Genomic DNA, 27330 nt, shown 5'->3' with positions numbered 1-27330 from the left:
AATTTTCTTAATTCATTTGTTAATTTTTTCTATTCTAGAATTTGTATTATTACATTTTGTATTATTATTTATTTTTATTTTATATGATTCTATTATTATTATAATAATTATTTATTTTTGTCCCATTTTTATGTCCCATATTATAGGAACGGAAAGATATTGTTAAAGACACGTGCACTTTCAGAGCAATTGAATGTACATTTGTTATAAGTGTTGTCGTATACACAGAATACAAGGCTACCAAGTAAAACAACATGGTCTGAAACAGGCACTGACACATAAATATGTAAATGAAAATTTATTTATTTATTCCTGTATTTATTCATTTATTTATTTTCTACTTATGTCATGCTCTGTCCTCAATACCTGTGTGCTCGTTGTGTGCATAAAGGTACAAATTCACTCAAAATCACATCACAGCAAAACCTATAGTTCGGCGTACGTTGTTTTAAAAACACATTGGTGGTTCAGAGGTCCTATGCATTGGTTTTTCATGCAGGTGCTCGAGGTTCAACACTCAGGGGAGGGACATTATATAAATACCTCTACAGCTATAAAACCTTCCAAGCCAAACTGGGCAAAGTCATTCTTAAAAAGTATTTTTATTAAAGTAACAGAAAAATGCATTGTAATGTTTAACACATTGGGTTCACATGTGCTAAGTAGGATTTGTTACAAGTTATCAAAAATAGCTGGAAAATGCTTTGCAGAGATATGCCACTGAGAGAATACTTACAATTAATGCATTGATTTAACAAAAAAAAACATTTTTACCAAATTCATGAAAACCACATGATAAGAACCAGGATTAAAACTCTAGAAAATCACACATTCAATGCAAAACTTAGATATAAAATCAAGCAATTAAGCTCAAAGGTATAACCTGTTTTTTTTTTCAATTCTGCAGCTCTAAAATTAAGGATTAACACAGATAACTTCTTGTATGTGTTAAACATTTTGAATAGTGAACATTCTGTAGAATTTGGTATATCTTGTTCTATCTATCTTAACATGAGCATAAATACATCAAAGCTTTACAATTATAGTCTCTAGTGTTGATGCCTTCAACTTGTCCTCAGTCACACTAGGGATGTTCAGTCACACTGTATTGCAGGTCAAAACATTTTTTTTTGAGGTAGAAGACATTCTCTCAGGTCAGCTCTCGTAATGAGTGTGGAAGTGTTTTTAATAATCTCATGTGCTCATGGTGTTGCGTCTAAACTGCACAGTTGTTCCCGGTCTGAGACTCTTGCATATTCATGCATTTGAACATGCAGATTCTTCATACACATGAATAAAGACTCCAAAAATATGAAAATAAATATATTATATTGTTTTACAAAATAGAAAATGATCAATGAGACCTATTTAAGATACATTTAAGTCCTCCTCCACTTCATCGTCCTCCTTTGCAATGGGTCTGTTGTCGCCACGGTCCATGAGTACACCCATCTCTTTCTGCAGGGACTCCAGGCTGGCCGGGCTGACGTAGTACCTGACGTTCTGAGAGGGCAACAGCCTCTGGAGCTCCTCCAGCTTACGGTAGGCCTGGAGAAGAAACATGGGAAGAGGATACAGAGCTGACTGTTTATTTTAGGAGTTTTTAGAACCATTCATCTAAAAAAAGTAGCATTTCCTATGACAGGTTGCTGATATTTTCTTTAACCAACATGTCATTTCACCGAATAAAAAAGCTAGGAAAAAAAGAATGACCATTTGGAAGTTGCCTTGCTGACAGTGGTGCTCCACCAAGAAACCATATGCATCTCCAATCCTGACAGCAGGGTCCAACTCCGGCTCCTCCAGCAGCGCTTCACACAACTGCACCGCCTCACCAGGATCCTCCACATACAACCTGCAGACAAAAGACAAAACTCAGATTGAGATCAACACAAATAACTTGTATACAAAAGAGAACAAGTATGAGTTGTGTTCTTACATTCGTGCGTGGACAAACTTCTTGATGAGTGTGATTCTGTGCTGCAGGTCAGCCAGTTTCACTTCCTGTTTTCCCGCTGAAGGGTCTTTTGCTTTTGAGACGCACTTGAAGGCCTCAGTCAGAGCATCTAGAGCCTTTTCATAGTTCTGGTAATCATCAATCTCAACCTTGATGATGATCAAAAAGAGGAAACTTGTTTAATTTCTATTTCAAATGAATATAATTTGCCTCAAAGCAACCTTATAATTGTATGTATTTTTTATCTGACTATATTTAAAGCTCTTATAATAAATTGTTGGAAAAAAATGAAAAACCCCACTAACATACAAACAAACACTTTAGTCTATTTTCCAGTCAATCATTTCAACAAAAATATAACTGCAGCAAATATATAATATACACTTTTTGAAAGCTTGTCATTTTCCTTGAGCATTCTCAATTAAAGTGGCAACTAAGAAAATCTATCACAGTATCTCATCTGTAGAATATTATACCCTACTGTTTGTCTAAGGCAACATTTTACCTGTAGAACATGCTTGTTTAAGAATGTTGAATTGAAATGAGCAGCTTCAAAATGCTTAAGGTCAATTTGTTACCAGGAAAGTACCAATTAACATAACATGGAGGGATGTTCTTATGAGGTTCAGATCTACCTGAGCACAGGCTTCATAGAAGCCAGCCAGCAGGTCCGGTGCCCTGCCTTTAGTGTAGAAACCAATGATTGTCTTCAAGATCTCCGGATTTTTCCGCCAGTCCAGAGACTGGAGGTAGTTGGCGGCCATGATGAAAAGCTCCTTCTGACGACAAACATTGGCGAAGAATATAATTTTCTCTGTGTCGCCCGATTTGAGAAGTGCCCTCATCGCCTGTTTGGAGAAAATACAATCAAACATTATATAGGTACAAATATTTCATATGTTAAAGAGAAAGGTTTGGATGTTTTGAATTCACTGCTTAATCTTGGAGTCAGACAACAACAAAATGTTTACCTCGCAGAACACAGAGGTTGGTGCTGTACTGATATAGATTTTCTAGCGTGGGCTTTACTTTGAGGTGGCTAAAACATAATTTGCTAACATCCACTTAAACAGCATTACGTTGCTTTGATCCTGAACCATAACTACTGTCTGCTTCACAAAACTGGGGACGTTTCGACTGCCATCTACTGTGATTAAAAGACTGACTATGGAAAAGTTCCTCACACAACCCCACATCATCTAAACCAGTGGTTCTCAACTGGTCAGGCATCGGGACCCACTTTTTACTTGGTCAATACATCGCGACCCAACATTTTGAAGCACTCAAATCTATTCAACAAAAAACGTGCTGTAATATATATGCTTTTCAGCATACAATATTAATAAAAGTGAAGTACAGTGCATATATGCCTTCACAGAACTAAAGTATGCTTTTAAAAAAGGTTTAATGAGATGATGGAATCAAAGCTGAACTATATAAAAAGGCACACATGCTGAAAACCCAACCCCAGCAGGGGGGTCTGGGGGGATTCTCCCCCAGGAGATTTTTAGAAATACTAACAAACTATGCATTCTGGTACACTCTGAGAAGAAAATAAGTAAATTTATTACTACCCGACATATTAATAATATTTTATGCCGTTGTTTGTTTTTCACTTTGTTCTGACATCTTGCTGCGAGAAGAGTAAAGAGGAGATAGTCTGTGTGACTTACTTTAAATTGTGGGTCAGGGTAGATAGCTCCCATTGTTCTGTGACCTGTCAATCATCAAACCGGGGGTCATATTTCATTATGTGTTCATTTTTATCTGAAGTTGTATCCATGGATGTATAAAGAAGAGTTCTACCGCAAAGTTATTCTCCGTGGGGACTTCCGGCAACAATCTTGATTCTGATTGGCCAGAAGACTCGAAAAAACATCAGCAAAGATATTTTATTGAGAAGATGATCACTACGTAAGTTTTCAAAACCGTTTATGGTCTCCGTTACTTCCAGTCCAACGCCGACTGCATGCATGTTAGAAAATAGGGCCTTCAAAATAGAAGTTTGACTTTTCCCCCCCCAAAAAAAAAAAGAATTCCAATTTTTTTTTTCTTCACTCACACATCCGCGACCCACTCGAAACGGGTCCGCGACCCACTTTTGGGTCGCGACCTACCAGTTGACAACCACTGATCTAAACTATCCCTTCAAATCGCATGTTATGCACATTTCGATTGTGCTACATTAGGTTGACAGAGCAGATCAAAGTATTCCTCTTGCCAAGATACAAACACGTTGTAAGCGTGCAGAGAATCCCTATAGTGTTTCCTTCACACCACAGTGTTACCTTGAGCTTGTTTCCCGCCTGAGTGTATTTCTTGGTGGCCAGGTGGTAATTCCCCTGGCGCATGCAGCAGTCTGCTATCCTCTCCAGCAGCTCCTTTCGAGCCTCTTCAGATAAATCCTTTGAGTCGGTGACCGTCATCCTCTCTGCCAGCTCCTCTGTGATGGTCAGGCTCTGGGTCACACACAGCTCCAGGGCCTGGTGGTACTTTGGTCACACACAAAGGAAAAGACACATATGAGCACACACATATAAACTGATATTTCCATGTGTAAAAGATAATGTGTAACAAACACCTTCTTTGCTGCTACCAGTAACTCCACAGCCTTCTCATACTGGGAGTGCGTGATGAAGAAGTCGGAGCAGCGTGCCAGGAGGGCGGGGTCGGAGTACTCGTTCAGATCCTCAGCGATCAGCTGGAGGGCAGAGAACTGCTGGGTGGCGAAGGCCAGCTCCAGAGCTTTAGAAACATAACCAGCCTGCAGTGGAGAAATTACAAAAAAACCATTATACTGTTAGAAAGTGTTCCCCTGGCCCCTATCCAGAATTAGAAAGTGGAAAAAGTGGAGATTTCTGGCTCAGAGTGCAAGAAAAAAACTAATTAAAATAGTCTAAAATACCACACTTTTGTAGGACACTACGTGTGAATAAAGTAAACATCTTTACTTACAATAAGTCAATTATATTTTGCATTACAATTTTTCTGAAATTGTATGTTTAAATATGCAAATTAGGCATTATGTTTTACTAACTTTTAGGGAATTTGGGAGAAATATGCTGACAAAATAAAAACGATTTTAGTGAATTAAGCGGCTAAATGTTATTTGGTTTATATTTGTTTCCATTAGTCTTAAAGTAAAATATCCCTAACTCAAAATGGACCCATCACATGAAACATCTATGCCCTGTTACTGCCCCCTGGTGGAATGATTTAGAATGCATCAACCTGAACGTAACCTCTGTCATTCAGAAATTAAATAAATGTATGAGGGACCTTGTGGTAGAGTGCGACGGCTCGGTCCATGTGGGTTTCTTTCTCCTCGTAGTAACAGGCCGCCTCCATCATGTCCTCCGCGTTACTGAGCAGAGCCAAATTCATCAGCTGGTCATCCAGACCGTTCTCCTGTGTACACACGATACACACACGTCAACAACCAACCAAGAGTATGACAGAAAACACAACAAGATCAATGAATGAAAAAAACATGCTGAGGAAATAGAGAATAAAAAGCATTGCTTCCGGTAAACATCAAGATAAATGTGGAGAAAACTGCGCAATGGAGAGCTTTACCTTACAAAGTCGAATGGCGTTGTTGTAGGCCTGGGCTCGTGTGTAGAAGTGGACGGCCTGTTTGATGTCTTCATGGCCCTCGTAGTGTCTGGCCAGGTGATAGGACGCTGCCCTGTCCCCTGTGTCATTGGCTATCTCAGATGCCTGGTGTAACAAATAAATACTTTCGAAAATTATGAAATGATATGAAATGAAAGAGTCCACAGTTATGATATTGACTGAATATGAAATTTTTCTGGCAAGCTTTTCACAACAACAGTAAAGCAATTGCTTATTTCATGTTGAATCTCATGACTCGATGCTTCAGTTTGTGTGTTCTGTGTTATTATATATTTGTTTGTAAAACTTTTTTTTTTTTTCATGAGTAAATATTTTTTTTTTCTCTCATGCACGTGTTATTTTTTTACCCATTTTTATGTATTTTAATTATGGAGCAAATAAACTAAAAGTGCTTCTTACTATGTCAATAAAATTACTGTGTTTCCTACTGCAATACATACCTGTGGGTCAAGACCAAATAATCACACTTAAATTACAAAATAAAGAGCATCTATGAAAGCAAGCAAGTTTGTTGTGTGCAATTCCCAAAAATAAGTTAAATGTAATTATTTGATTTAATAAAATATTACAAACGTTATAGAAACTTATGTCACCTTCTGAATGTTTCCCATGTAGCAGTGGACTCGAACCAGAGAGAGGTAATCCTGAGCTCTCTCATAGAAACGCAGCGCTGAGTCCATGTCTGACTGGCTCTCCAGGTACTGAGCCCACCACTTATAGATGTTCCTGAAGAGAAAACATGATTAGTGTACGCATATAGTATGAAAATCACATGACATAATCTTCAGAGGAACATTTGTGTCTATCAAGAGAAGCTCTGGACTTACTTGTCTTTCATTTTGTTAACGTAGATCTCTAGAGACGATGTGTCATCCTGGAGCATTCTGGGAACTTCGACCCTGTGTGTGTCTGATTTCTCATAACTGTAACAAAAAGGTTAGAATATGAATGGTCACACATGCAGAGCACACACAGTGACATTTGTTCTCTGCATTTAACCCATCCTAGTACCAGGAGTCTAGTGCTAGGAGCAGTGGGCAGCTATTGTACAGCGCCCGGGGAGCAATGGGAGTGAGGGGGGAAGGGGGGTGTCCGGTGCCTTGCTCAAGGGCACCACGGCAGGGCAGGAGGTGAACTGGGACCTCTCCAAGTAGCAGTCCACACTCCATATTTTAGGTCTGGTTGGGGACTTGAACCGGCGACCCTACGGCTCCCAGTCCAAGCCCCTACTGACTGAGCCACTGCCGGAAAGTTAGCAGTTAGCAGTTGGCAGTCACACTATGTTTCCATTGTACATTTGACCATGTTTTGATACTGTATCTCTGACACAAAACCACATCAGATTGTGTCTTACTATGTCAGGGCCAGCGTCTTATTGGCTATGGACTCCAGGTATTTGGCATGGTTGTAGTAGGTGGTGCGCAGATGGATGCGATCGTGGCTCTCTGCTGTTTCCAAAGCCAGCTTCCATTGGCCAGAAGCCTGGTAGAAATTGTTCAGCAGGTCATAGCGCTGACAGCACTTGAACAACTTTTCGGCATCTTCCTATTGGAGCACAGGAAGAGATGATGGAAAGATAAATGCTTTTGGTGCGGAAAGTCCCGTAGTCTGTGTGGTGCCCTGCTTAGGCCTAAAAAGAGGACGTGAGCTAAAGGATGTGGCATCATATGTTGGGGTTATTTATTAAGAATAGAGAAGTAAGATTTGAAGTAAAAGGATTGTCTTTCCACTTTTATTATCTTGTATAGCTTTATTGCATCGTCCTGCTTATCTGTTTTTTGAATTTATGTTGTGTTTGTCTGAAGTTAAATGACAGAAGAAAGAATGGCTGAATAAAAGAAAGAGGAATATGTCACTCACTAAATAAACATTTCATGTCGTATTTTGAATCTACAAAAGCTGTAATGTAAAATGAAAGAAGATTCTACAGCCAAAAATGTAAGGTACTCCATGAATAGGGCACAGAGAATATGCACACAAGCCACTCGATTAGCCTGTTTGTGTCTTTGTACATTTACACATGAATACTTGGATCTTACCAGCATGCCGAGCTGAATGGCTAACATAGCCACTTGTGCTTCTGGCTCAGGCTCCGTCTCCACCTCTCTCAGTGCTTTTGCTGCCCTGGCATTTCCCATATTCCCAAGACACACGCGTGCCACATCCAGCCGGCGGGTCTTCACACACATCCGCGCCATGTTTTCCCATACCGCTTCACTACAGGGAAAAGAGAAATGGCTCGAATGTAAGCGCAATGTGTAGATCCCTGCAGTGGCATTGTGTTATTTGACAGCTACGCATATTTACAGTTTATTTTTATATTTTAAGAACCAAACCCTTAGTATGCAAGGAGAAATTGTGTCCAAAAATGTAACTGTAAACCCATTACTGTAGTATTATTTCAACATCTTTCACGATTATAAGAAAGGATCACCAAATAACTTTTGCACACGAATATGGAGATACTAACATGTGTGCAGGATTTTAACACAAAGTGAGAGGTCTACTTTTCTATGTCTGTCTTTCCTTTATTTCCTTTTGTCTTGCTGACGTAAATCGGCCCCCTTTTCTCTTGCTTCAATTCCAAATGTCAGATTCCACAGCCATCTGGTCTCTATTTGCGTCCACCTCCCTCCTCATAGCTTTAGCTGATACAGATGTGGGCTGTTTATTAAAGTCAGGCAACAGGAAATACCCCAAATCTTTAGGGGCCCTGCTATAAGCGGGGGGGGGGGGGGGGGGGAAAGAAAGCAAGAGCAGTGACTGCAAGTTTTACTCTATATGGTCACAAAAAAACAAGCCTGAAAAGAAAGTGTGAGATAGTTTAAAATGCTGAGAAAAACAGAGTGAGCTGCACACTGGGCGGCAAGATCTAGAGAGCCAGAAAAGGAAAGACAAGAGAAGGAACAGGTCTACATTTGGCCCCTCTTCCCATCCTCTTTTCCTCTCAGGAAACACATCCTGTTGCTGGCTGAGTGTGGCGGCCAATGTGTTTGTTGCACACGAGAGAGAGAGGACTTTAGCGAACGCCCCCTGGGCTCCAGACAAAAGAATACACAACAGTGACGTCTTAGAGGGGGTCTTTTGGACATTCTCTCACACAAACACGCTGACACACACACACACACACACACACTTCAAGTGATCATGCAGGAGGGAGCTGCCTGTTTAAAGCTTGCTATGGTTGCAGACTGATGTCTCGGACTTTGACGAACGGCAACTCCCCCACATTTCAACCGTGACCTCAAGGATTTGCAGAGAACTAGTGAGTGAGGGGAGAGAAAGAAAGACAGAAAACAGTAGAAGGTGGGTTTAAGGACTTCTGGCTCAAGTCAGGCAGTGGGGGCTCTTCTAGTGGAGAGACAGTCTTGGTATGTCTCAGTAAAGCAACTGACAAGTCGGCTCCAAACTGCTTTTTACATCTGTACTCTTCTGAAGGAAAAGTGAAGTTGCTGAAGGGAAAACCATATCTACTGCCTACACAGAGAAGCCAGCTGCACACACAGAAGACCAACCAGTGCAATAGGAAACGCACTGAAGAAGGAAAAGCAGCAACGAGATCCAAGAGTCAAGCTGCAGCCAGTCGGGGCCACGGGAATGGACCTAGGTGACAGTTGGATTAACCCCCGCGTACCTGCAGTGCTTTCTGAGGAGGAGGGCTGAGGATCTGCTGCGATGGCAACCAACTCCTGAATGAGGATGAATGGAGATGTTCTTTAGCTAAGCCTCAAGACAAGACTCTTGCCGATTGTGTGAGTTGGGACAACACTCGCTGACAGCTGGAGCAGGAGGTGGAGGTGGTGGCGGAGGAGGAGGTGGAGGAGGAGGAGGAGGAGGAGAGGACTACTGGTGCTTCTGCCCCAGAGGAGAGGCAAGAAAGCGGGCAGGACAGCGCGGAGGACCAGGAGGGACTCGAGGGAGGGGGAGAGGTGGCGGGCGTCGGGCGGCGCATGGCCGTTCAGAGGCTGGTGGCGGCAGCCGTGGCGGTAGCCCTGTTGTCCCTGGTGCTAAATAATGTGGCAGCCTTCACCCCCAGCTGGGTGCTGCAGGCCCTGGAGGACGGACGCAAGCGCAGTGTGGGACTCTGGAGGATGTGCCCGACCGGAGGGGAGAGGGGCCGCGAGGACCTGCAGCCTGCCGCCAGGAGAAGCCAGCGGAGGCAGTGCGAAGGCCTGGGATGGGGCTCCGACTACTCAGGCTACCAGGAGTCCCGCAGCACGGTCAAATGTAAGTTTGCAAGATAGTTTTGATTTAAAGTTCAGCATGACAGTGCTCGATACGCCTGCAAACTAATCTCTTTCTCATCATGGTTGACTCGTTGATTGGTATATCTAAGATGAGAAAGGTCTAAACGGCAACTAATGCACAACTAGATTTTTTTTCGTCCTATTAGCAGAAGTGACTTTTGTTTCACTGTGAGAAATAAATTATACAACAGATCAAGTTGTCATGTACAACATCCATGAATCCTACCTAAGTGCTTTGCTTTAAGTCATGTCAGTCTGATGTATTACTGTAAACAGAAACAGATGGCAACAAGCCAACAATTCTAAGTATGTCGATTCTTTTGAAAGCCAATTGGATCATTTGCTTTTGTACATTTCCTGAAATACTTTGAATACAAACCCTATCTGTTTGAGTTTTCAGCCAGAGTTGGTGTTACTAAATTTCGCTCCATTGAGAAAAATTTCATTCAAGGAAATAAAGTCTAGGAAGGCACTTTCTGGGCACAAAGGGCAGCACTGCCTACTGACGTCAGACAAAGAAAGGCCTCACCATTCATGATAACACTGTGAAGTCACATTACTTCAAATGCGAAAATCAAGACCTCTTGTCTTTGTCTTGCATAACCCGACCCATGCATTTAGATCACAGTGCAAAGTAAATGACACAGCCTTTCTTTTTGTCCCTCAAGTGCAGTTTGACATGATGCGAGCATGCAACCTGATGGCGACGGTGGCCCTGACTGTCGGTCAGCTGATCTTCCTCCTGGGCCTCATGGAGCTGCCCTTCATCACACAGGAATCCCAGTGGTGGGAGGAGGCCATTGCTGCACTCTTCCAGCTAGCCAGTGAGTACCAGCGTGACTACACCTTCTTTACGTAGCAGAAAGACAAGCCACTTTTCTGATTGAAATGCAAAAGTATTCTTCTGTCCTACAAGCTATGCACATCATTTATCTAGATGACGAAGGGCAAAGGTCACATGTTCTCTAGTAAGTAGAGTGCCAGAAACAGGTGATCAAATCACAGGGGGGCTAGACTGGCTGACTCACTGGAGATTAGTTTCTGCTGCCAGATACTACAGGAAGACACTGTTTAAAACTCAAGCAAAAAGGAAGGAACCTTTCTCCTTTTGAGCTAAATTAGTACAAAATAATGTAATATTGGGGCTGGAACAAATGTTGTTGTGAGGTGAAAGTCAAACTCCATGGGAAAATGTAGATAATGTGGGTAAAATGTGACAAACTTCAACTTAATATAAAATGACTGCATCATTATTTTCCTTTAAACACAGAAATATATGAATAACTAACCAAATACCAGAGATTGCAAAATGTAGTGGGTCCTTCATTGGCCTATGCTACAAACTTCCACCAAGTGTCATGGAAATTGTGCATTGAGATTTCCCATAATCCTGCTGACCAATAGAAAAACAAACCAACAAATCGAAAACCCGTCAACAAACCTCTTTGGCAAAGGAATCAACAGACCAGCTAAAATAAGAAAGAACAAGATAGGAGGAACTAGAAAACAAAACGATAGCCATCCTGGTGATTCATTAGTACATACTGTAGGGACATAACTTAGCGCAGTCATGGTAACAACCCCCCCCCCCCCCCCCCCCCCTTCCACCATCCTTCCCACTGTGCCACACAAAGAGCTGGCTGTACCAGAGCTCGTGCTGAGGAAGTGTGTTGTTTTGTGTTCAGCGGACCCTCAGCCGGTTGGTATCATTGTGGCAGAGCGGCATGAAGGGGTTTGCTCGGGGTCTAAATTTAGTCCTAGTCCAGAGTCCATGGGCCAGAGCTGCAGCGAACCGGGGAGCGACTGTCGGGCGCCAGGATATCCCTGCTCAGGACGAGGAAATGTCTGTGACTACCTGTTATGCAAACCCCCGAGCTGGAGAAGGAAAAAGAGGGGAGGGGGCATGCACGGGAAAGACAGTTTCGACAGGGACTGTGTGTTCGTGTGCGCACTGGCAGGAGGGATTCTGTGCATGCAGGTCTGTGTGTGTGTGTGTGTTGGTCGAGAATTGTCCAACAGCAGGGTGGGAATTGACTCTGTCTAGATAAGCTTTTTTGTCTCTGTTTACTAAATGTCCAAAAGCAGCAACAAATAAAGAATCTCCTCTCCATCGTGAGCGTCTTCGGCGGACATTGTCTCAGGGAGGAGGGCTTTTATCCGAAGACCTTGGCAGAGGATTGAGACCCACCCAACATTACAGTATTTTCCAATATTAGACAACAGCACCAGCCAAACATCAGTCACCAGGAACTCATCTCACCAAAGCATCATTAACACAGACAATGGCAAAAATAAACATAAATCATTAACACCAACATGGGTGGTGGACATTAATGGCTCTTTTGATCATACGGCCAGAATCATGACCTCATCATAAGATCACACATGTTTGCATTCGTGACAAGTCTAAACGTTAATAAACAGTACCACACCTATTTCCCTGACGTCTAAAAATCGTGATGCTCTGGCACCTTCAAACGATCTTGACTGATCTGTAAAGCCGAGCTTTTCCACAGAGAATGCCAAAAGCACCACTTTATGTGATGTGTTTATTACTTCTTGGCAATAAGTGATTCAGTTTTAACAAATAAGATCAAACGACTAAAGAAATCAAAGGAGACTTCTTCATTTGAAGAGGTCAACCATCAGACTGGCATTGCCATTAGACAACAGACACCAGCAGCATGGCTAATACCAATGCTAGCTTCTCAAATCTGCTGTTTCCTTTGTCCCATAGCTTTTCTTTGTATTTGCCTGAAAGTATAGACTGAATAGTTTGGGGTTTTAGACTGTTGCTCAGACAAACAGGAAATTAGTTGTCTTAAAAAAGAAAGGAATATTTGAAAAGTGAAGGCTTCAAAATACATTGATAAGGGCTTTCCTTCAATACATTTATTCAAGGACACCAATCGGTAATCCATTCCCTCTTCCTAATTTGGACTCCCCCACAGAGTCAGTGATTGGGCTTCAGCTTCGACTGAATGGAGATATTTTTACCCATCACTCCCTTTCTGAGGAATGTTTTCATTTTCAGACGTGCCAAAATGCTCAGCAATTGCAAGCAGGCTATGGAACAACAATATCCAATTCCAGTAGTAGTAGTAGTAGTAGTAGTAGTAGTAGTAGTAGTAGAACCTTTATTTAGCCAGGAAAATCAAGAACAAATTCTTATTCAGTGATATCTCAGCGTATTTGGCAGGTCTCGGCTGAAAGCTCAATATTGGTTGTTTGAGCCCGGGAGGCGGCTCTGGAATGTGTTTTCTGAATGACCGAAGCTCTAACATGTCAAAATTCAACACTGCAGGTCATTTGGCACATTATCGTTACTCTTGGTTTTTAAGGAATTCAAACTGTGGGAGTTTAATTTCCCATAAATACGTGGCTCAGGAGATTCCTGCTAACAATGGAGTGATAGTTTAAGCAAGACATTCAGGCAGGTTATTCACTCAATCAATGTTGTACCTTCTAAATAATTACACCTACTATCAGGAAGGAAAACAAACCAAGAAATGAATTTCCAAGACCAGGCCTTAAGATAAGACTGTGACAGATCATGTCAAACTTCCAGCGAATATATCAACCTCCAAGCTTAGGGTGTGGAGAAGAGGGAAGGAAGGAAGGATGGAAAGGGGAAGAAGGGGAAGGAAGTTTGGGAGATAAGTCTGTGCCAAAAAAGAGTTTCACACAGCCCAGGCTGCCTGGAACCTGGACAGGAGATTATTCATGTTCTGGGATAAGGAGCCAGACTGGTTAAACATGAATAGATTGAGCAAACATTCGCGTACGCCCGGCAGTAGACACGCAATGATACACAGACACAATTATTCACATCCTTATTTAAAACAATGACAGTCAGCTCACGTTAGAGGTAGAGAAAGAAATACAAATACATTCCCCCCATGGTTCCTATTGACTGATTCAGGAAACTGACTGATTCATATCCTTAAGGACCAACATCCACATTTCCAGTGATTATTTTTAGTCCCTGTATTTATATCTCTGTGTATGGGGCAAGACATGTATCACTGTTGGACTATTTAATGGCTCCAGAACACATCCAAGGAATACTGAAGCATTGGTCTTTGTGGGCTTTTCATACACATCTCTAAAGAATGAGGAAAGGTGCGGAGACAGTGAATGGCTTTCCACTTGAGAGCACACTGCCGATAAACAAAGTATAGATCAAAGGAACAGCATGGAATCAAAGGCTTTCTACCTTCGCATGCAAACAGGAGTTCCTCATGGCGTGAGTGGCTGTTATTAAAGAAATCGGGAGATAAGAGGTCTCAAAGGCTTTTCCGCTCATATATTCACGCTCTGATATTTTTACGCTACTCAGAACTTTGATCTCCACATCTCAGAAGTTGTTCCTCGGAGGAAGCAGGTTTCTAAATTCAAAGACCTCCCACAGAGCTCCCGCTGAACCGAGAATACAAGGCTAAGGGATGGAAATGTCTTTATGAACGTGTGGAGTTTCTCAAAGAGTGACTGTACCTTTAAGAAGATACACTACGGGTACATAGGGTTTGAAGAAAAGATTCATAGTTATCAACATGAGACTTCTCTAGTTTATTACAGATATTAAGACTGTTTGTTTTATGAAATTGTATTTCTTAATATGGAAATTAAGCTTGATTTCATGCTTACTTTAAGTGGAAATAGGTGAAATCCATAGCCACACATACAAGGGGAAGTAAGAAAGACATGTAATGTGTATCTAGGATGTTTTTTTATTACTAGTCTGAAAGAAATGTTATTGAAGCCAAACTCCCGATCTGTCAAAAACTAGTACATTAAAAAGTCTGATTTTCAGAGAGATATAAAACTAGAATTTATAATATCTTCTCCTTCCTCTGCCTGACTGAATGTGTGCTTGTGATTGGCTCAAAAGTAACCCAAGATTTGCCAAAGGTTAGGATAGGTTTCGCAAATCTATGTTGACCTTCTACAGGACCCATTTTCTTTCTCTGTGACCAGTTTTTAGCCACACCAGCAGCCGAACATTCAGAAATAACTTACTGGAATTTCCCATTCTTTTGACTTCTTCCAATGAGTGCTATTCCGCTGACTGAGGCCTATTCTCTTTGGTCTTCCTTTTCAGGTTTTGTGCTGGTGATTGGACTCGTGACCTTCTACAGGATCGGGCCGTACACACACCTGTCGTACTCCTGCTACCTGGACATAGCCGCTTGCCTGCTGGCCACGTTGGCTGCGGCCATGCTCATCTGGAACATTTTACATCGCCGCGATGACTGCCTCGCTCCTCGAGTTATAATCATCAGTCGCTCACTGGCCTCGCCTTTCCACCCGCGCCTAGACAATGACTACGTGGAGTCGCCTTGTTGAAAAAAGAAGAGGATATAGAATACACCGACTAGACTGTGCTCACGTTTCACTACAGCTAGGAGACTGCAATGTCACTCTCAGGAGAAAAGGACTTTCCTGTGATTCGGCAACAGCTGGACTAACTTTTACCTGCACATTTTAAGCTCTATATTTCATTACTATCAGACATTTTTGCTGCTTGGTGCACGAAATTCATAGATATAACCCAAATGATTGCCCTAAAACTTCTAGGCATATTCAACACGGTCTGTTGTTTCATTTATTCGTGCTTGGGTGAGCTCATTTGTAGCTAAATATGGAATTTGGATAAGGACTGTGTTATATGAAACATCCTGCTTATGAAAAGATCAAGCTGGAACTTGACCTGTTGTGTTATATGTGCACTTAAATGGCTTCAAGCATACTTATTAATTGGAAAGTATGAAATATATTAGAAATGCAATAACAGAATACCTCATAATTGCTTTCATCCATTTTAGACTTATTTTACTATTAATTATATATGTTGCAAGTAGGTTAAGTAACAAGGTAAAAGCCAGAAGAGTCTAGAACATTTAAAAACAGCCAATGAGAGGTGATATTTTATTCCAATGAACACAGATCTGACTCTTCCTTAATGTCATTAACACATCAAATAAATAAATACAACTTTAAATAAATAGATATATGACCTGCCAATTAATGTATTTAAATTGGATTGTTAAAGCAGTATTTCTTTTATTAATGTTATTAATGGTATGTTTGGGCAATGCATTTCGAAATGACGAAAGGATTCAAATACAATTTTCATTTCCATACGAAACTCTGCTTGCTTGTGGTACATATTGTGTAATTAAATTAATATAATATAGCTGTATAATGAAATAGTGTTGTCATTACTAGTATTATTATTATTGTGAGTATATTATATTTTGAAAATAACTATTTTGAAAATAACCCAAACATAGGGGCACACTTAAATAAAGTAAATATTATATAAATGGAATAAATGTATTGCCAATATTCAAAGGAAGTGGTTGTTGTTTTTGTTGTTGTTGCTGCTGTTAAGGTGTCCAACACCACACCTGACACATGGACAACACAGAACTTCAATTGTTTGACATTTGAAAATGACAGATATGACTTGCTTTTGTATAACTTTAAACTTCAGTAAGAGACTAAGATGTATGATCTTTTTTAGATTTAGGTTCACATACTAACTTACATACGGTATATTGTGTTAGGTGTATCATTTTAAATTGAAATTCTATTGTTTGCTTCAGGAAGCGGGAATAGTTTAAAGGGGCCCTCTGATGCTCATTCTCAGGTTCACATTAGTATGTTGTGCCTCTACTGTGACATGTCTCCATGCTTTAATGTAGGGCTGCTCGATTATGGCAAAAATCGATATCACGATTATTAAAAACGATTATCCATTTACTTTGTTCACATTTCTTTTTTTAAATAAATGGATGTTTTCAGTGTGTTTTCAACAGTTGATTACCCTGAACTTTAAGTAGAATTCAACTGAAAAACCAATAAAAAAAAAAGAAATACAATAATTATAATTATAATAATAAAAAAAAGAATCGTTTTATTTCGATTACGTTGTTTTCGTAATCGTTGCAAGCCAAAATCGCAATTGCGATTAAAATACGATAAATCGAGCAGCCCTACTTTAAATGTTCAAAAAGCTATTTATTTTTTTCACACTGCCTGTACTGCAGCACCTCTTTTTACCCTCTGTCTGAAACCAGAGCCCAGTCTGCTCTGATTGGTTAGCTGGCCGGCTCTATTGTGATTAGTCACCCGCTTAGAGATCTCCCGCCCCTTAGCCCATAAAGTTCAATGAGTTGGAGCGCTAGCCAATAGAAGCGCGAGTGTTACATAGTGATATCACTATGTTATATAAACAAACAAAGGAGTCTAATGGAGGCGTTTCAGGCAGGGGGGGGGTGTTGGAGATAACACAGTGATTTTAGCCCTAGCAGATCATTTACATTAACAACAACCTATACAACACCCTACAGGAAAGGGAAACCCCCAGAAAGCATAATAGGGCCACTTTAATCAAAGAACGAAGGACTAACAACCGAAAAGAAATGTTGTGAATGACATTCTTCCCTTTGATAAATGGCATACAGTGAGAGCATGGGGTTCACATGTACAGCGGGTTATGATGAATAACATCATCCATCAGTCTGAGCTTCACCCCTGAACACTTCCCTGAGGCAGAAAGGGGGGAGTTTTGCTTTTAAATAGCCAAAGCAGTGTCAAAAAGACAGTAAGGCTTGCACTCATTGTGGGCTGATAACCCTGCAGCATGTCACCTAGAGTCAAGGACAACATGAATGAGAGGAAGCAGCTCAGTCTGGACGGAATAAAGACATTCCAACCTGTATCTGCTGTGGGAGACAAAGGGACTCTCATACTGTAAATATTTGCTTTGAATGAAGAGAATTGTCATAGCTTTTATAATTCAGGACATCCAGGGGTGAGGCTGAGAAAAGCGCCAGATTAAATATGCTCTCCATATTAGAACCTGTATCAGTTCAAAGATCACGGAGTCCCAGAAGGTACAGGTTACTTTTGCAGGAAATACATATTCCTGTGGGTGGATATATGCGGGAATCAAACACAATGTCGAAAAAAAGCAACAGTAAAAATAGCCATCAATGAAGAACTTAGTAAAGCTGTCATCAAGCCTATTAAAGTCTTTTGAATATCCAGTGAGCGGGATATGCTATGTTCCTATTTGTTTGTTTTAATGTGAAGTGCGAAAGGAACGCTACAGCAACATTTAGACCGAGTGTCCTCAATCACGTATTCTGCTAGAGATGATATCAGATCTCTGCTGGAATCACGTAAACGTTACACACACACACACACACACACACACACACACACACACACACACACACACACACACACACACACACACACACACACACACACACACACACACACACACACACACACACACACACACACACACACACACACACACACACACACACACACACACACACACACACACACACACACACACACACACACACACACACACACACACACCCTTTTAGTGACCTGATTCAATGTTTGCGAGAATGGAAAGGGCACTCCTTTTGTACCAAACTGGTTGGGAGATCGTGTGTGTGTGTGAGTGTGTGTGTGTGTGTGTGTGTGTGTGTGTGTGTGTGTGTGTGTGTGTGTGTGTGTGTGTGTGTGTGTGTGTGTGTGTGTGTGTGTGTGTGTGTGTGTGTGTGTGTGTGTGTGTGTGTGTGTGTGTGTGTGTGTGTGTGTGTGTGTTTAGAAAAGCACATCCCCTCCGCACACTAACAGAAACAGTCACATACACATTGAAGAGTTCCTTCCCCAAGCACAGACACAGAACAAGTCCTTGATCGTGTCCTGTGTTTTCACTAATATTTAATTACCCTACATGCACAAATAAAAGCGATGCTTTGGTGGATCTGATGTGATAGTTGCATCATGCTATGATACATCCAAAGACGAACACAGTTTTATATATTTCATATCTCTTTATATATTTATTTATTTGATACTGGATTTTGCTTTTACAGTATTGTAAATGGTCCACGTTTTCCAAATACATAAACAATTGGTTACCATTTATATTAATTCACCTGTGAAGTGCCAGTTTTGTTAATATTACATAAGGATAAAAAAAAAAAAACTTTAAAGAGAAATAGGTAGCACGACGTATCAGTTTTTTCTCGCTATCTCACCCTCTCCCTCGGCTCCGTATTTACTTATTTTTAACTACAATGACCCTCATTTGTACGTTTTCCTCCATGTCCACCTTCAAAGACATACTGTAGGTGCTGAATGAAATAAGGGGTGAGGAAAAGCAAGAGGCAACAATTCAAGCAATTAGGTAGAGCTCTCCTACTGCAAACCATTGTGGAGCATTGTGAAAATAGTGAAGGCCGTAGCAACAATGCTATCCCCGTGGCCTTTATTCAGCCTTTGAACTTGAGCTTCTGTGGAGAGGAATGCTGGGAGAAGTGTTGACAGCGATCGAACAGAGGCATGCCATCCTGCACGTCTCCTCTCTGTGAGCTGACTCTTGTAATGATGGTGTAAATGCCTTACCTCTTGATGAGCTTTATGGACTTGAAGGCTTCGTCCATGTCTCCGATGGTCAGGTAGAAGCTGAAGTTGAGCATGGCGTCGCGTGTCGCCTTCTCGCAATTCTCCAGGCCCACAAAGTCTCTGAGAGCTCGTCTGGACACCATGGTGGGGGGCTGGCTCTTCTGTGGAGGACCTGGGGCTGTGGCTGAAATCTCTGCAGACCCTGGGTCCTTCTCACCGTGCTGACGAGGGGCAGAGCAGGTGGGGAAATATTTGATCAACATGTGAATCACAGCTAGTTAATGAATGCAGCATGGGGTACGATCAAGTTGCCTCATTCACCAAACAGTTTTAAGAACAAAAGTCTTCTAGAAACCCACTTGGGTGGTGACTAACACCAATGCTTTCTTATTTGGGATTTGTTTGGAGTCACTGGGTGAAATGCCAAACTGCTGATTATTCATAATACATCATATCAAATGAAAAGTGGAGTAAAATTCAACAAAGAGAAGTGTGTCCTACTTGTTCAGGTTATATTGCATGGATGCTATTGAAATTATCATAGCATTTTCAATAAAGAAACTCTTACATTTTTTCACAAACTACAAAAACCTTAAAAAAAAAAAGAGATGTGTCCTACATGTTTGATGAAATAATAAAACTCTGCATTGATTTGGAGTCATACGGTCACATAATATGGATGCTATTGAAAGAAAATCAAGGGTCTTTAATAAAGAAACTACAGATTTTCTGATTAAAATATTCGTTTAAAATAGACCTAAATTGACTTAATCCAAATTAAAGAGGTGCGTCTTACTTGTTTAGGGTAGTTAGACAATGCTGCACTGATTTAGAGTCACTGGACATGATAGCTATACAACAAAAAACAAGATTTTTCAATAAAAAGCAGAACTAATTATGTTAAATTAAAAAAGCACTAGAATCTAATAATAAAGATTTGTCTTGAGAGTATATGCTGCCAGCAGGACTCTCAACAAATCTGCATTAACAAAACACCCAAACCCAGGTCCACCTGCAAACTGCTAACTGTGCATTTACACTCAGGACTGTCAGGAATCGGACCTGGAATCTTCTTAGAACCTTTCTCAAAACCACATTTAATATATTGGTGAATGAGGCCCATTAAAGGTAAAACGCTTTAATCCTGGGGGATATGGGTAACGGATAAGAAGAGGAGGAAACCAGACAACAACGAAACATCACAGAACAAATCTATTCATCAACACAAGGTGGAGGGAACTGGACTCAGCTGAATGACATCTAGATACTTCAGGGATGCACTTGAGCTGCTGAGAGAGAGCCAACACTTCAATGTTGGCAAACTGCAGCAGAAGGCATACACAACCACAGCTGCTGGGAGTCAGGAACACTGAAGCTTTCTGAACGGACTGTGGGGGACAGACACTTACTTCTGGTAAAAAGACACCCCCCCTCCGAAATAATAGCTGGGGGTGTGTAAGTCCAAACACACACACAGTATTACATGAGAAATAGTGATGATGCAAACAAAGACACAATAAATGTTTTAGGGGAAACATATTGAAAACACTTGCTGTACATTTTGCAGTATGAGAAAGAGGCAGAACACTGCGTCCTCACCTTGCAGCTGAAATAATAATAAGGCACATCCATAGCGAGGAGCGCCTGCAGGCCGGAGGGTTTGGGGTAGCAGTCCTGCAGGAGGATCCCGTGCTCCTGCGTGCAGAAGAGCGTCACCACCGACACGTCCATCTGAGCAGAAAGAAGAATTAACTGAAAAGTAACATTCAAAAAATAACTTTAAATTCACTTTGATTTCAATTACTTCAGTAGGCAGTGTGCAGTTTGTTAGAACCAGTATTTTGTTTTTATAAAAAAGGCCACCCATAGAGAGGCGAAGTCCCTCCCTTTCCGGGGGAGCTCCATGGGACCTTATTTCGGAAAAAGTATGTATAGAAGTCAATGGAGAGCGAAAAGTTATCTTTCGATCCCGTTTGAATTGTGCAATGAATTACACATATGATGTTTGTCGATTTAAAAGATAATTTTGCAAGTAAAAAAATTAAAATGTGTCGTAAAACTGTGAAGTAACACTTTTTTTTTTGTGTGAAACCGCTCAATGAACTACATCTCCCGTCTCGCACCACACACCAAGACGGCCGTCACATTGGCACATTTCACTTCTTTCTTTCAGAATGAGGCGAAAAGTATTAAAAGAGGTGAAAATCACTACAAGTCTGGACATGTTGAGAGCTGTACATACACACAAGGGGAGTTAGTGGGTTCCGTAAAAGCCAGCATGCGGGACCGGGACTCTGGGATTTGTAGTCTTTCTAGTTGCGTATTTTTCACAGTCTTATATTTCAACAGTTTTACGACAAACTGTGACTTTTTTGACATGGAAATTATTTTTTAAGATCGACAAACTTCATATGTGTAATTCGTCTCAAAATTCAGACGGGATCAAAAGATAATTTTTCTTTCCGCATTGACTTCAATACATACTTTTTCCCAAATAAGGTCCCATGGTGGTCACCGGAAAGGGAGGGACTTCGCCTCTCTATGACGTCTGTAGTCAACGCAGTCTAAAAGACTACAATTCCCACGGCGCCTCCTCTAAAGAGACATAGATCGGTAGAAAGACGCCGTCGAGGCAGTTTTTAACCGTTCAACTACCGTTTAAAAAGAAAGCAAGAAAGAATAGTTATTTATTAGTTTATTTATTTATTTTATCAGCAGGTCTCCCTCGAAAAAGAGATCGTTGATTTTCACCTGGTTAAATAAAGGCTACAAACAAACAATTTGAGTTTTGCCTCTTTTGTTTGATTTGTTTTGACTATTGTAAAGGCCTGTTTTCTTTGTTACATGTGTAAAAAGTTTGTTATTTTATTTCGAGCAAACCCATTGCACAATATCATCCCACCATCGGAAGCCAAGGTACTCATCAACTGTGAGTGACACAAATATAAAGGAAAGAAAGCGAGTTAGAAATGTCTGTTCAAGGCGTCTGTTGGCGTGGAAGAAAATAAGGAAGGAAGCCACGACACAGTTCATGCAGATCATTTAGTATGCAGTATTTTAGTGCACAATTTCAAACACAACCAAGGTTAGGAGCAGTCTTTACCGAATCCAGGAAACTAGTTGATGAAGATTCAGAGCTGATCGGCACTGTCTCACAAACAAAGAGTCGAGGTTCACTCTCATCCCAGAAGTGAGACACAGGGCAGCGGCCGCTGAGCTCTGTTCCCTGAAACTGCTGCCTGAAACACAGCATATACGTTCGTTATAAAAGTCCACACAGGCAGAAATACAGTCCATAGATTTCAACGTCAGCTACCTTTCACTCTCTTCTGTCTGTAATAAACCGCTGGATGGTCGGCCAACGAAGAAGTCAAAGTGTGTCACAGTGTCCATCTCAACGTCATAAAAATACACTTTGTGTTCCGGCCGCCCGTTTAGCTGAGAGGAAGAGTAAGAGCTGAAGTTAGGAGAAATATTCATATGAAATCTTAAGATACTTACATATTCAGCTCTTGGAAGTACATTTAAATGAGAGGGTGACTATTGTATGAAGTACATATTCACCTGAGAGATTAGGATGCTGACTTGGCTGCCGCTGGCGTTACATTTGACCGAACTCAGGGCCCCCAGATTGGATATTTGGTCAGCCAGGTTCTTAGCACTGCTTTGAGCTTTGGCATCTCTGTAAAGACATACAGAAAACTGCTGTTGTTGGACAAAAAGTAACTTGGAATATAGAAAATATCAACAAAGAGACTTTTGCAATACAGAAGTTAAGATGCTTTTATTTTTCAATTGAAGGTAACCATAATCCACATTAACATCACACCTTCGAGAGAGGTCAAATACTCTAATGTGTGCGGTGTCTGTGCCCACCACCAGGTAAGACTGACACACACTGAGCAGCACGGGGTTGCCCTCTGCCTTGGAGAAGGTCAGCAGTTGCTTCACGGTGCCCTAAAGAAAAGAGAGGAGAAAGTCATCCAACGAATGATAACATCTAGTGATAGATACCACTCGCTGTGTGTATAAGCTCATACATTCTATTCTATTTCTTTTCTTTATAAGTTGAGACAACAGACCTGTGGTGTTCGAATCTGGACTCTGTTTGGTTCCACAGTGTAGAGGTTCTCACCATGTGCAGCTACGACAGGGGAGTCACAAGGAAACGACCCTGGGAAAAAGATAGGCGACGAAAGAAAGTTTAGAGAAAACCACTAGGTTTAAATAAAGGCAGCTGCTGAATTTCTAGAATGTGAAATGTATAGAATGTTACTTGGTCTGTTCGGGGGTCTTTGGCTTAAGGGGTTTACCTGTATTGCGAAGAGATGTTCCTGAAAGCTCATACACAGTCACCTGCTTGCCACTCCATACTGTTACTGTATCCTGTTGGCATGACAACACACATCAAGTTACCACAATATAATTAACACGTTTTAAAGAACAGAAATATTCAATTCTGCACTTTCTTTCCACACACCTTAGTCACACAGACTCCCTTGATGTGCATGTCGGACTGCAGAGGGAGGTGCCCTCCTGAGCTGAACTGAGTGATGTTGAGCTGCGTCGGGGTGAGCTGCACCGCTGCCACCTGCTGGCTGAAGTGTGCAGACATCACATGCTCACACAGGATCAGCACTGTAGTGGAATTGTTGGCCGCCAGCAGATTCAGGTTCGAGCCCCACTGAAATGGAAGGTCTGAATTAACTTTTCCAGCATATTACCGAATCGTACATACCTTTCCATTTATTACAATGTGTAAAAATGCTGGTCCACACAGTACCTGAAGCTGAAGGACATTTCCTTCTATTTCTGTCGGTGTCCGTAGCTTCCACAAGGCCTTGGTGTCACCTCTTCCAGCGGGCTGCAGCACCATCTTCCACATGGCTATGCGTCCATGGCTGGTACCAGCTGCTAAGATTTCTGAAGATATATAAATACAATGAGGTTAGATACAAATACACAAACCAGTTGTAACATTTTGTTAATCAAGGGCCGGGGACTGATTATGCGTGTCACCATGGGAATATATTTAGCAGTTACCTTTTCCTGTACAGTATGAAACACAGTTGATCATCTCTCCTCTCTCAAACCCCAGAGTCTCGTCGAGAGCCAAAACATAGTTGTCGTCTCCGTCCAGGTCCCACAGCCTAAAGAAAAGACAGTTATTCAAGTTTAAAGAAGACATTTAAAGTGTGTGTGTGTGTGTGTGTGTGTGTGTGTGTGTGTGTGTGTGTGTGTGTGTGTGTGTGTGTGTGTGTGTGTGTGTGTGTGTGTGTGTGTGTGTGTGTGTGTGTGTGTGTGTGTGTGTGTGTGTATGTGTGTGTGTGTGTGTGTGTGTGTGTACAAACCATATTTGTTCACTGACCTGATAACCTGTTCTCCTGTTGCTGTGATGAGGAGACCGTTTTCTGTCCAGACAATATCCACATTCTGCCCACTCTTGCTGCTCAACTTCACCTGTCAGGAAAAAAAACATGTTAAGAAACTAAACTGACCCGAAGATAAAACTAAATGACATATTTGGTGATGTTTGTATACCTTCATAAATTCCTGGGCCCCTCCTTCAGGCCCAAGTGTGTACTGTGACAGCATCATGGTCTCTGTGATCACAGCGAGCACCTCTCGTTTCTCCAGGAAGAGCAGTTTCTTGATTGAACCATCGACACTGAGAAGTGTGCTTGTTTTACAGTTCTCATCCACACTGTGGACTTTACCTATACACAAGGGATACATGGTTAAAGATTAACATATTTGTAGCCCAAACAGCATTATCTGTTTTAATGAACTGACAGCTTTGTAGATCAATAACAGTATTCTGTGATGCATTACTTTTCATAATTAAAATTCATCGAAATCTCCTTAGATGTTCTTTTAGTCAATAATGTTAAGAAGTATTCCCCCCAAACATTTTTAACTCATGGCATGACACACCCTTAAGGAGGTTGAGAAAGGCCATTTAAAAACGTTGATTATCACCAATAGATATTGTAAAAATTATTTAAGCATTACCATTATGATATTGCACAAATCTCTTACCATCTGCAGTGCTGACGTAAAATGCGAGCCCCTCCTGTGGGCCCATCTTGAGAGGAGCTCCCTTCCAGCTGAACTTGTCCAGAGCCCTCTCATCTCCACTCACTGACGCCCGGGCCAGCATTGCCACATCGCTGTAACATGAGTTAGGACCCACAGTCAGCAACACATCATTCAGATCAAGAGAGCATATTGATATGACAATGCTTTCAATATTATCTCCCCGCCAAGAAGAATAATCAACTTTGAGCTTTGAATCCAGTTGACTTACTCCCCAGGTGAAGCCGGTCTGAAGATGCAGCAAGTGATAGGTTTCTTGTATTCATGCTTCACAAGATGGTTTCCTTGAAGTTTCCCTCTAGCATCTACCTTCCATAGCGCAAGCACTCCAGTCTGTGTTTAATAATAATAATCACACTTAAGTTAAGTGGTTTTAAAAGAAGGAATGTGAAGTTTAAATAATTTCAAATGGCATCTGTGCACAAAATGCATGTTTATAATGCATGGGAATCAGGCCTACCAGCATATTCACTGCAATACACTCACCTCATCCCCAGTTACTAAGCGGCTGCCGGAGCTGCTCCACTCCAGCAGTGTGATGCAGGCTGCATGTGTGCTTGGAAGGACAGTTTGATCTCCAGAGGGGTGTGTCAGCAGCACCACCTCTCCATTCTCCCAGCCTAGAGCCAGCAGAGGCTTTGTGGGATGCCAGCGCATCACTGTGGGCGGGTGAAGACGTTCTAAATGGCATCTCTCCACAAACTCTCCCTGTAAGGATGAAGTATGTCGAACGTTGTCAAGTATGCTGTAATTTATCATATTCACACACAGGGACTCATATAGGATATTACAAAGTGGTAATCTGTGTCAGTGTTCATCTGCAAAGTGTTTACCTGCTGCAGGTAGAGGTCTACATTGCCTCCATTGGTGGAGCTGCTCGAGGCAACAGCCAGAACAGAAAGGGACGAGTGCCATGTCAACTGAGAGGGCACTTGACTGCCTTCAGGGGCATCGATACGGTGGTCAAAATACACCGCCATGTCCCCTCTGCTCCTCCCTGGATAAGAGGGAAGAAACAAGGGATGCCAGGTAACTCCTACTATTATACATAGTAGGATATTATACATGGTTATTATTCATGGTGCATTCTTTGATTTCACATCTTTTTATCTGTTTTGTGGCTTAATGTCGATTTTTAAGCTACTTAGCTGACTGGCTAATTCAAATCTGGGTAATTACTAGTTATCTCTTAAAAGTAACGTTACCTTCATTATAATTCCACTTTATATGTAACGGTAATCGACTGGACTAGGACTAAAACACAAATTGGAATAGAAACATAGCGCCGTACACATTTAGCTATGGATTATTTTCATTTACCAGCGTTATGTGACTAATGAGTAAGTTAGCTTCAGCTGCTAACATTAGCTTAGCTAGCCAAAGTTAGCACTCCTGTCCAGCCCTCGCTATAATAGAATGAAATTCAACGATTTGTTAAATTATCGGAAGACCAACCTTACTGCCGTTTGCTTCAGGTAACAGTCGATGTAGTTGTTTAATCTCAAAACAACTTAAACAGACCGTCTGTCACTTGGTGTTGTTGTGTAGCCTCCTGTGTGAGCAAGAAGCGTCTCTTCCAGTTGCCCCTGACAACCTCGAAGGCGGGGTGGGAGGAGGAGTTTACGGGAAGAAACGAAGAAACCCGAGTCATTGTCGAAGGTTAGGGGCAGTAGTAGGTAGTAGGCATCCTTTCTTCTAATCTCATACAAATAATATTCCATTTAATGTTGTTTCCTCTGCCTCTGGTCAGCTAATGTAGAGGGATTTTAAAATGTTATTGAAACAAACAGCAGCTTTCTTTACCACCATTATGTACATAGTTTGCTCATTTCGTATTCCTTTATTTCACTTGTACCATTGTGTCAATTGCATGTTTTCAATTCTCTATGTCGTCTATGTATTATGTATGTTGCACTGCTTGGACTTCTTTTTATTGGGAACAACTACTCTGTT

At 41.4% G+C, this 27330-nt stretch overlaps 2 protein-coding genes across 2 annotated transcripts; one reads left to right on the top strand and one right to left on the bottom strand.

The window, feature by feature from the left end:
• Positions 1-583: 583 nt before the first annotated feature.
• On the bottom strand, positions 584-26987 carry ift140 (intraflagellar transport 140 homolog (Chlamydomonas)). The gene is made up of 30 exons (XM_079660584.1): positions 26833-26987; positions 26211-26374; positions 25864-26085; positions 25589-25710; positions 25321-25451; positions 24823-24998; positions 24650-24741; positions 24325-24431; positions 24065-24204; positions 23762-23965; positions 23595-23667; positions 23364-23455; positions 23111-23238; positions 22846-22963; positions 22598-22719; positions 22385-22520; positions 20881-21012; positions 19282-19502; positions 7633-7810; positions 6948-7138; positions 6421-6516; positions 6187-6319; positions 5534-5677; positions 5237-5365; positions 4539-4721; positions 4246-4449; positions 2593-2805; positions 1940-2106; positions 1714-1855; positions 584-1548 (listed from the first exon to the last, which is right to left on the bottom strand). The coding sequence occupies exons 2-30, from the start codon at positions 26355-26357 to the stop codon at positions 1369-1371; spliced, it is 4323 nt and encodes a 1440-aa protein (XP_079516710.1). The 5' UTR covers positions 26358-26374; positions 26833-26987; the 3' UTR covers positions 584-1368.
• Positions 8481-16347, top strand: tmem204 (transmembrane protein 204). Its single transcript, XM_079660801.1, has 3 exons — positions 8481-9820; positions 10509-10664; positions 14942-16347. Exons 1-3 carry the CDS (start codon positions 9544-9546, stop codon positions 15184-15186), a joined length of 678 nt encoding a protein of 225 aa, XP_079516927.1. The 5' UTR covers positions 8481-9543; the 3' UTR covers positions 15187-16347.
• Positions 26988-27330: the final 343 nt, after the last annotated feature.

Source organism: Notothenia rossii, assembly GCF_949606895.1.
Source record: "Notothenia rossii genome assembly, chromosome: 11".
Taxonomy (NCBI): Eukaryota; Metazoa; Chordata; class Actinopteri; order Perciformes; family Nototheniidae; genus Notothenia; species Notothenia rossii.
This window is presented reverse-complemented; position numbering and strand designations above follow the sequence as displayed.